A 10572-nucleotide genomic window follows, 5' to 3' on the forward strand; every position below is an offset into this window, starting at 1 on the left:
CGCGCCGCCGCCCAACAAGGATGGCCCACGCCATCCAGCGCCGCGCGGGGGAGGAAGAGGCCCCGCCGCCGCCCGATCTGGCCGGGCTTTGCCCGCCAGCACGCTGGGGCGGCGGCGAGGGGAGGGAGAGACGAGGAGGGGGCCGCGCCCCGCGGGCTAGGGTTTTCCCCCCGGCGGCGCTCGCGGGAGCGGCCAGGGAGGGGAGGGGAGGGAGGGGGGATCACCACTGGAACTGCTCGTCCACAACATTTTACAATTGCAATACGATTATTCATGCCTTTTTTTTGGCGTGAGATCTGCGAAGAACTCTCGCCGAACCAAGGTTCCATCATTAATGGTCTAGTCTGCTTCTAAGCTCATTTATTTGTTTGAAAAGTAAAATTTTTTGTTACTTCTGGTGTTCTCTGTACTGCCATGGCGGATGATGAATGAACTGAAAGCTTCTTTCATAAAAAAAGCCCGAATAAGTTAGTATTCATGTGTTAGTTTACATCCAAGGTTTCATCTTATCTTTTTCAATCAATGTAGAGGTCGGATGTATGACCACCTGTTGTATATGAGCCCAGCAGAAGTTTGTTGTGTTCAGAAGTGTGGAGGGCTTCTGTGCTTCTCGGTATTCATTGTTTGGGTTGGGAGTGCGTTTCTATGTGGTCTCAGTTTCCTTGTCAGCTGGTGGAGATTTTATTCTCTTCATATCTGGGTTTCACATTATTTTTCTTAATTAAATGGACAGTTCGCAGCAGCTCCCCTGCTCTTTTGAGGTATCGATAAATATACGCGAGTCATGAGAGTAACTTTATGCAAATCACAAAAGTAACTTTGTTGGAAGGAAAATATTAATTATATGAACTCTCCGTGATGGAATGTGTAAAGTGAAAATTTTTAGTCTTACGCTAGGTAGTGGGCATATAGCACAAGACAAAATATATAGGCTGCTTATGATGGAGCTTGACGGCGCTGCATGTGAGTCAAAGAGAGAACAAATTAAAGGACAGTCTCGCCACCTTTATTCTCAACAAAGAACGAGATTTCTAGTGTACAGTGGTGGTTCCAATGATGGTGGCTAAAAATATTCCTAGCAAAACTGAATGCCTAGTTCCCTTTTAAGTGACTTTATATCTGTCTGGTCATGCATTAACCATACTGTGTCCCGCAGGTCGTTCTCTTTTTTCTGTTGTTGTTTCTCCTCTGTCTTCATTGTTCTCTACCTTCTTAATCCATTGATATTTCTTTTATGAAGAAAGGTCCAAATTTATTATAAAGTTCATGGGGAGTAAAAAATATTCAACATAATAAAAATTATATCGAGGTCCCTGTAACACCGAACAACCACACGCGCCCCTAAGGATCAACACGTTGGAGCCGCAATCATTGTCGTTGAACACTTGAATCGATCTGAAGCACCCTTACCTCGCTGCCCCCAAGGCCCTAAGGAAAGGAATTTTTTTTCCGTGTTTTTTATATTTATTTATTGTTTTTCCTTTCGTTTTTTTATAAATTTCAAAAAACATTCAAAAGTTTAAACATTGTTTGTTTGTTTATCAACTGTTCACATTTTTTAAAATATATTTGAAATATTCTTGTCTTCACTTTTTGTTTAGAATTCAAATTTGTTCATATTTTCATATTTTAAAAGATTTCATTTTTCCATAAAATATTCTTGCCTTCACATTTTAAAAGATCACATTTTAAAAAATGATTGGAATTTCAAAAAGATTTCATATTTTCCATAAAATATTCTTGTCTTCACTTTTTGTTTAGAATTCATGACAATTTTGAATTTGCAAACATTTCATCAAATTCATTAACATTTTTTGGATTCCTGATTTTTTTAAAATTAATGGTTTTTTTAATTCATGAAGTTTTCGGAATTCTCGAACATTATTTTATTTCACGAACATTATTTTGAATTCATGAACATTTTTTAATTTTATGAACATTTTCTTTGAATTCATGAATATTTTTTAATTCGCGAACATTTTCTAATTCATTAAAAAATGTATTCTTGATACGAAAACAAAAAAACAGACGTTCGCTCTCTCGCTGGGCCAGCTCCCATTGTCCGTGAGCGACGGGAGTGAGCTCAAGCAACCGAGGCCCTTGATCCAGCTTTTCAGACGGCGCGGACTACAAGGGCGGAAAATAAGGCGCTAGCAGTTCCGTCGTCGTCGTCGGCGGCGGCGGCGAACCCATCTCCGGCGGCCGGAGGCAACTCCCTGAGGGCGGAATGACAGGTTCACCGGCAGAGTCGGTGCGCCGCGGCTAGCTTGGCGTTGGATGTTCCAGAAAGACACTCGCAGTATCGAAGGTTACTCCGTTCTACTCTTCACATACCCCACGTCGTCAATTTCTAGTAGTGGAAATTAGATAGCTGATGTTCACCATTTCCTAGGCTATCCCTGTTCATACATGTTGATGCACTGGAGTGATATGCTTTTTCTTTCTATTAATGCATACATCGGCAATCTGCAGTAGCTAGAACAACTAAAACAGATGCTATGCTGAGGCAATCTTACCTCTGATGTCTTAGGCCAAGCCAAAACAAGAATTACAGGCGATTGGCTTAAAATTTCCGTACATTTACATCACACGACTTCTAATACAAAATACACAATGCAGTCTTTATCTTCTACTAGTTGTGAAAAAGATCTGAACGATATAAATCTGCACACACCCTTTTATGACGCTGACGCCTTTGAGTGTAGCTCGACCAGCGATGCATAGACTCCACCCTTGATGCCCATGAGCGATTCATGCTTCCCCTTCTCGGCAACTGAACCATCTTTGATCACTGCGATTGTATCCGCCCCTTTGATTGTCGAGAGACGGTGTGCTACAACAATGGTGGTCCTGCTCACCATCACCTTGTCCAATGCATCTTGAACACTGCGCTCTGATTCAGCGTCCAGGGCACTTGTTGCCTCATCGAGCAGAAGTACCCGAGGGTCCTTCAAGATTGCCCTTGCAATAGCTACCCGTTGTTTTTGCCCACCAGATAGTTGTGTTCCTCTCTCACCAACGTTGGTGTTGTATCCCTGAGGCAAGCTCGATATGAACTCATGAGCGTTGGCCGCCTTGGCCACGGTGATAATCTCTTCTTCAGTTGCTTCTCCGCGCTTTCCATATGCTATGTTGGCACGAATCGTGTCATTGAAAAGTACTGGTTCTTGGCTTACCAGCCCCATCTGGTCTCTTAACCAACTCAGTGTTAAGTTTTTGAGTTCTGTTCCATCTAGTGAGATTGTGCCAGAGTCTGGATCATAGAATCGCTCTAGCAAAGCAATTACTGTGGACTTGCCACTGCCACTCTCTCCAACAAGTGCAGTAGTCTGCAAATGACAAACAGTTGCAAACCTGTCACTACAACTGTGGAGAAAATAATAAACTCGACGGAATTTCGTTACATAGAAATTAGTTTCACATATCTAATATTCTCGTGAAACTTTTTCTATGGGTTGAGCATTCTAACACTTGGGGTATGCAAAAATCTGTATATACATTCTGTAGCACTTCATGTTCCTCCTGTCAGTCATGCTGAAACAAAGCAGTTCAAGATTGCTACAACACTCTTGTGAAACATTTAGCACAGTAATTATATTATTAAAACAAGGCAAAAGGAGTCACTACGGTTATCCACTTGTACTAAATTATCTCAGTCGTTGATTACGTGGTGGAGTGTGATCACTAATCTCCATATCAGGCAGTAAACAAGGTTCAGTTAGACTTTTCTTCCTTTTTGGCGATGAATTAAAAAAATTGCAAGTATCAAGTTAACTGTACCTTTCCGGAGGGAATGCCCAGAGTAAAGTCACTGAATACTTGGACATCTGGGCGGGATGGGTACTTGAAGCTCACATGGTTGAAATCTATGTTGCCATCAACTTTCTCTAGCTTTATGCCTTCATCACTAGTTGGGTCAATTTTGGACCTCCTGTCTATGACAGCTAGTATGGATGTTGTGGACTCTTGAGCTTTTGTTGAATCTGATGCCATTGCACTTGTTTGGGAAATTCCAAAAGCTGTGAAAACCAAAGCAAAATAAACCTGCAAACAACCAGGCCGATTTGTCAAGTCACTGAATAAAAAAACCTCACATGTCAAATGCGTGCATCTTACTCTGAAAACATCTTTAAAGGTTGATTTGCCGTCATGTACAAACTGTGCACCAACATAGAAACAAAGAGCATATGTGAGATACAACATTAAGTTTGAGAAACTGAATCCGAGGCCTCCAACCATTCCACTTCTAATTCCCTGTTTCATTGTAGCTTGGCATTTTTTGCTGTACATCGTAATTACTCTCTTCTCTGCGCAGAAAGATGCTACAGTTCGAATACTGCCGACTGCTTCGGCTACAACTTGACTTGCATCTTCATACATCACCTGTAGCAATCATTTGTTCTAGGAGAGATTATTCATATACCTCATTTAGGAAGAACCACATTATGTTTGATGATAAGCTTCGAATATGTGACTAGTAAAATTAAAATTGCATGGTCTCTTAAGAAGTGCACATCTTCATCTTCACAGTGTGAAAAATATCAAGAATTATTTGTTTCTTCTCTAATAAAAAACAGTTGTTCAAAACAGGTTTACTCTAATCTCACCTTAGCATCTTCACTGAAACTATTCAAGAACTTTACTTGAATATAATTCTGTAAACCCAGAAAAGGAATGACACATATGACGATCAGTGTAAGCTTCCAGTCAGAAGCAAATGCTATGGCGAAGCCAGAAATAAGTGTTATTGTGCACTGCACTAGTATGGCCAAGTTATCTCCTACAAGGCGTCGGATGTTCAAAGCATCAATAAACAGCCTTGCACCAAGTGCACCACTGTAAAAGTTAGAAGGAAAACATGATGGTCACACTGTCACAGATAAAGACAGAGTTGCAAAGTGAAAAATAAGTAACAAACCTGGAATTAGAAGGATCATCGAACCAAGCAACCTCTTGATGCATGATGCTCTGGAAAGACAAAGCACGGACACGTTCTACAAGTTTCCCACCAGCCATTCCGAATAAGAAAAATTCCAATTGGATTGCAATCAGAGAAATGATTGCCAACAGAAGGCATAGCAATGCCCAAAACCTTGAATCTTTTCGAAGTTGGTGCGCTGGATAGTAGAATGTCCTTATACCACCAGACATCATAATACTGAATAAAGGGAAAAGAAGTCCATGCACAAAAGCAGCTATAACAGCTAATAGGAGAATTGGTGCTTCTGGCTTATTAAGGTTAAAAAGGCGTCCAATTGGTGCTTTCTGAGGAGCCTCACTATCACCAAATTCCTTGTGCTCTTGACTGCTGGTATTAGCAGGCCCCTGCAAATCATCAGATCCAGAGAGTCCTAGGGGTTTTACAGAGTGTTGTCTTCTATTCCTGGGTGAATCTCTCATAGATTGTTCCAAAGATAAACTTCTACTTTTAAGTCTTGAATCTGACGCATATGGCACCTCATGCATTCCTTCGGTATGGACCTGTTGTAACTTAATAAGCTGACAGTAAGCTCCATCAGGATCCTTGATCAACTGATCATGGGCACCTGTATAAAATGGATTTATGAAAGAAAATAATTTAAGAACCTATAGTTCACTCTGGTTAATTGGTTCAAAGAAGATAGACATGAAGTATCTCTTACCTTGTTCAACTACCTTTCCTTGATGAACCACTGTTATGCAATCTGCATTCCTGACTGTACTCAGACGGTGAGCAACAATGAGCGTAGTTATCCCTACCATGATCCTATTTAGTGCTTCTTGAACTACTCGCTCAGACTCTACATCCAAAGCACTAGTAGCTTCATCCAACAGAAGGACTTTTGGATTTTTAAGGATTGCTCTTGCAATGGCGATCCTTTGCTTCTGCCCTCCAGAAAGCTGAGCACCACTCTGACCAACCATTGTCTCATATGCCTGTATTATGTGGAAGTAAGATAAGCATTAATTGCAGGATACTTGAGTAAGATACTTCTGTAAATAAGTAGTTTTTCTTAAGTACATTAGGCAGTTTTTCGATGAAGTTTGCTGCATTTGCCAGCTCAGCTGCTCTCTTGATCTCCTCAAGCGTAGCATCCTCTTTACCATAGGTTATGTTATCTTTGATGGAGGTCATAAAAAGCAATGGTTCCTGGCTAACAAGACTGATCTTCCCCCTTATCCACTGGAGTTTCAAATTCTTGATGTTGATTCCATCTATCAGCACTTCACCAGCCTGTGGGTCGTAGAATCTCTCTACCAGACTAATTAATGTTGATTTTCCACTTCCACTCTCTCCAACTATAGCCATGGTAGTACCACTAGGCACTTGTAGAGACAACCCATTAAGTATCAACTGCTCAGGCCTTGCTGGGTATCTAAAGAACACATTATTGAGTTCGACATCACCCTTGATATCATCTAATACTATTCCAGAAGTGTCGCTGATGTCAATCTTTGGTTTTCTGTTAATTATTTCAAACAACCTGTGTGCTGCAGATTGGCCTTCTGCAATAGCAGAAATTGAGGGTGATGCATTACCTATAGCCCTGTTGTAAATAATAAATACCTTAGTGTCCAAATTTACTATTATTCAATGGTAAACAATACATTATTTGATTATCCACATTTTTTTATTCAATTTTGAAGCATGATTTTAGCAGTACATTTAATTTGATTGACAAAGGTAATGCGCACTCGTCTGTTTGAGCTTGGCAAGCTTTATAAGGTCTTTCTACCATAAGTAATAATAATAACCAATTAACTATAATTATTGCAGTAATATGGTTACTTAGAAATATGAACTAGTAACATCTCCAGCTCTAGGTATTTCTATATGGTTTAGATAGATGGAAGAAATATCTTATTTTTAGGTTAAGAAAGATTTTTGACTTTGTGCGTGAAACACTTAAGCGCTAGTTTACTACTACCCTCCATTCCATAATTCTTGTCGACAAGAATTATGGAACGGAGGGAGTAACATCTTATTTTATTATTTACAGTACTATAGTCAAAATTTGGAAAGCTCACATTGATCCGGTAAGAATTGCAAATACAACATTGATGACCTGCCCTCCAGTATATCCTTTGCTGATGATTAACTTCGCGCCATACCAAAAGGCTAGAGAGTAACTGCAGAAGACAACACAAAAGATACAGCCTATTCCAAGACCGGTGACAAGCCCTTCCAATACAGTAGCCTTGTACGCCTTTTTTATGAGAGCATTATACAATGCTACTGCTTTCTTCTCACCATTGAAGGAGACAACCTGCTTTGAAATGTCACCAGTATTATACAATCACAACGAACCATCAAGTAATTACTTATAAATTAAAACCATTAAAACCGACCGTTCTTATAGCTCTGATGCTCTGCTCGACAACATTGCCTGCGTCGTCGTATGATGCTTGCCTCCTGGCAGATATTTGAGCACGTAGTCGAGAGACGGTTGCAAAAGAGAGAATACTTGGAGGTATGCATGCCAGCATAACCAGAGCTAACGTCCAGCCTCTTACGAATCCGATGACAAAACCTCCAACAAAGGTTGTCAAAAGCTGTGCATACTTTCCTACCTGAACATGAAGTAGCCCTATTTATTTCAAACGAAATGATGCATTTACAGAAAATAGTTTTTTCTATCCTCTCTATGTTATCTAATAAATGCATTTGATACCTTCTCTCCAAGAGCATCTTGTACCAGTACAGTATCTGCAGACATTCTAGAAATTGCTTCCCCGGTTGTCATCTCCACATCAAAGAATGAAACATCCTGCTTGAGAACAGCTTCGAGGTAGAGAGATCGGAGTCGTGCTGACTGCCTTTCTCCAGCCATTGTCCAGCATGACACCTCTGGCACAGGTAACATGTTAACGTTAATGGCATTCAATCACTCATTTGAAATTCTGCTATGTGTGATATGCATGTTGCCAACTCCATTTCATACTGCTCGGTACTTCATTTTCTAAGTTAAAACTTGTGAACTTGTTCTATTAGGTTTTACATTTTTACCGTGTTAACTGTCATGCAATATTTATTTCTTTGTTGAGAATCAGTACTACAAATCGATGACCTTGTGAAGTTCCAGATCTGCCTGGTACCTGCTGAGAATTGTCGGGGGTACTTGGATATTAACTTGTGTTGTACTTGGAAACATGAAAGTTTGTGAAGAGCTGGCACTAATGTGAAATATAGGAATATTACTAGATTAGTAGCAACTATTGGTATCCACTCATTTGTACAAACTAAACTCTCCATGCATGGATTACAGTTCAGAACAAATAGGGTTGAGTTTTGGCTATCAATTCTAGAAACATTTAGTGCACGAGTGGAAGCATACTTACGGAGAAATGAAGCTAGTGCCGTCCCAATTCCCAAATAGATGTAGTACATAACAACCTGGAGAAAGCAAGTGTGAGTGTGAGATGAAATAGTACTGAAGTTGGGCATTCCTGTGTTATGCATGGGAAAGCAGGACTGGGTTTGAGAGCAAACTGTCATTTCTTATTGCTGTTTTCAGGGTTTTCCCTTCTTTTTTCTTGTTTGTGTTATGAGGTTAATAATAGCAGGATGTACATTCCCAAGTGAGCACCAGGGTCCATATACTCCCTCCGTCCGGAAATACTTGTCATCAAAATAGATGAAAATGGATGTATCTACAACTAAAATACATCTAGATACATCCATTTCAATGACAAGTATTTCCGGACGGAGGGAGTACGTACTTCAAATAGTTGCCCAAGCGTCAAATCAGCGGTCCACGTGTGTTTTTTCACACGTGTGCTTGCAGTGGCCACAGACTAGAACGGCAAATCCTTAAATCCGTTGATGAGGATAATTTCAGCCTTTCAGGACCACGGCAACGGCCTCCACCACAATCGCCAGTACCATTGTCTAGTACTGTACTCATCCGGCAGAGATGCTCCTTGTTTTTCTCATCTTTTTTCCGGATGATGTTCTCGTTCTTTTCCAAGAACACGCATAGCATAGCATGGAGTATCATCTCAAGAAATCATCAGGCATATTCACTGACCAGGTAAAACTCGGTCTAGCGTGTGTTTTCTGCAAAGAAAAAAATGTCTAGCACATGCTTTGCTTTCACCCGGTCTCAGTTGTGGTGAAAACTTAAAAAGGTACTACTAAGTACTACTCCCTCCCAAAATGTTTTTAAGATCATTTTTGTTCCTAATATAAGACATTTTCGCAGTTCAAATGGCAAAACGTCTTATGTTTAGAAACATAGGGAGTATTAGCTAGATTGCCTGAAAGGCAGTTGCTGTCTGTGTTGCGTGTGTTTCGGTGTTGTGTTGTAGGATATGTAAGGGTTTTCATTAATTTAAAGCTGGGCAATAACCTTTTCTCAAACAAACAAACAAACAAAGAGCAGCCTAGCAAGTAGCACCCGACTTGCTAGCAAACATGCTTTTTGGAGGAACCATAGTGCAGTGACGTCTCAACGCCACGCACACCCATCGTCCGGCCGTGCCTACGTTACGTTGCGTACGTGCGTGTATCCTCCACCACACCTCGACTGCCGTATATCCAACTGCATGCATGGTGCGGCACTACACGCCTGTACGCGCGCGATCACCGGCCACCATGCGCGCGGCGAGCCGTGCCGGCGTGCATATCTGCAGCGAATCGGTGGCGTGCAGAGAATCTAGGCACTCGTCCTACCTTGCTGACCCGGTGGAGGACGGCGCTGTTGTCGCTGCCGCCGAAGGACTCGATGACCGCGGCAAAGACCACCGTCATGAGCGGCTCCGACATGCCGTTCACCATTGCCGCCACCGTGCCCACGCCCATCAGCGCAAGGTCGGCGCGCGTGGCGTACCTGAACATGCCGAAGAAGGCCACCTTCTTCGTCGCGCCCGCATCCTTCCTCTTCGTCGCGCCCGTCTCCTCCTCCTCTCCTCTGTCTCTCATCGCCTCGTCACCCATTGCTCTCTCTCTCTCTCTCTTCTTCCTCCTCCTTTAGTACAGTAGCAGCAGCTGCTGCTTATCTCTCTGAACGCACGTTTGTGGTGGCGAGAGATATGTAATGGAGCCGGGCGCGTGATTATAGTAGGTGAGGAGAACTGACACCGACGTGATGTCGCTTGTTGTCTGCACAGGCAGGCTATGGTGCCATGTTGAAGTTTACTTCTTTTTGGTTCGCATGTCTTTGGTTCACATGAGAATTCATGGGCACGTATACAGGGGGGTGATGCCTTTATCTGGTGTTAATTTACCATCAGGCAGGACCGACAGCATCAAGTTGTTGGTAAGGCAGGGCTATAGAAATGTTTTTTTTTCTAGAATACGGGCTATAGAAATGGTTGGCCTCGTGATTATTATTCATGTCCGTACTACAATGGAGCAAAGGTTAATCATTTTCTCTGTTGTGTGAAGGAACAGGTTACGTGAGTCACAAAAACACGGAGGTGGCTAGTGTGTGTTCCAAGAGTTATGTGCGAAGGTATTAAAGTGTCTAATTTTGGCTGATAATGGAAGCAAAACCCACTAGAAAATACTACCTCCGATTATTTTTTGTGTGCATATAAATTTTGTTCGAAGTCAAAGCATCTCTACTTTGACCAAACTTATAAAAAAAATAG

General features: G+C 41.7%; 1 protein-coding gene across 2 annotated transcripts; it reads right to left on the reverse strand.

Annotated features, from left to right (window-relative positions):
* Positions 1-2416: 2416 nt before the first annotated feature.
* On the reverse strand, positions 2417-9993 carry LOC119276665 (ABC transporter B family member 4-like). Of its 2 annotated transcripts, XM_037557796.1 has the most exons (12): positions 9653-9992; positions 8320-8374; positions 7653-7828; positions 7330-7551; positions 7009-7247; positions 6002-6527; positions 5643-5916; positions 4919-5546; positions 4608-4836; positions 4117-4383; positions 3781-4044; positions 2417-3329 (listed from the first exon to the last, which is right to left on the reverse strand). In XM_037557796.1, exons 1-12 carry the CDS (start codon positions 9914-9916, stop codon positions 2679-2681), a joined length of 3795 nt encoding a protein of 1264 aa, XP_037413693.1. In that variant the 5' UTR covers positions 9917-9992; the 3' UTR covers positions 2417-2678. The 2 variants fall into 2 exon arrangements, with proteins under 2 accessions (XP_037413693.1, XP_037413692.1); XM_037557795.1 differs by having other exon boundaries at positions 3781-4383; positions 9653-9993.
* Positions 9994-10572: the final 579 nt, after the last annotated feature.

This window comes from Triticum dicoccoides, chromosome 3B, assembly GCF_002162155.2.
Source record: "Triticum dicoccoides isolate Atlit2015 ecotype Zavitan chromosome 3B, WEW_v2.0, whole genome shotgun sequence".
NCBI classification, from domain to species: Eukaryota; Viridiplantae; Streptophyta; class Magnoliopsida; order Poales; family Poaceae; genus Triticum; species Triticum dicoccoides.

What these genes read in the sequence shown, in the direction of transcription:
- LOC119276665 (XM_037557795.1), bottom strand. Translation starts at nt 9,916, where the DNA reads ATGGGTGACGAGGCGATGAGAGACAGAGGAGAGGAGGAGGAGACGGGC. An exon ending in TCCTCCACCGGGTCAGCAAG is followed by an intron (nt 8,375 to 9,652) that starts GTAGGACGAGTG and finishes TGCTTTCTCCAG; the next exon opens with GTTGTTATGTACTACATCTA. An exon ending in GATGATCCTTCTAATTCCAG is followed by an intron (nt 4,837 to 4,918) that starts GTTTGTTACTTA and finishes TAACTTTTACAG; the next exon opens with TGGTGCACTTGGTGCAAGGC.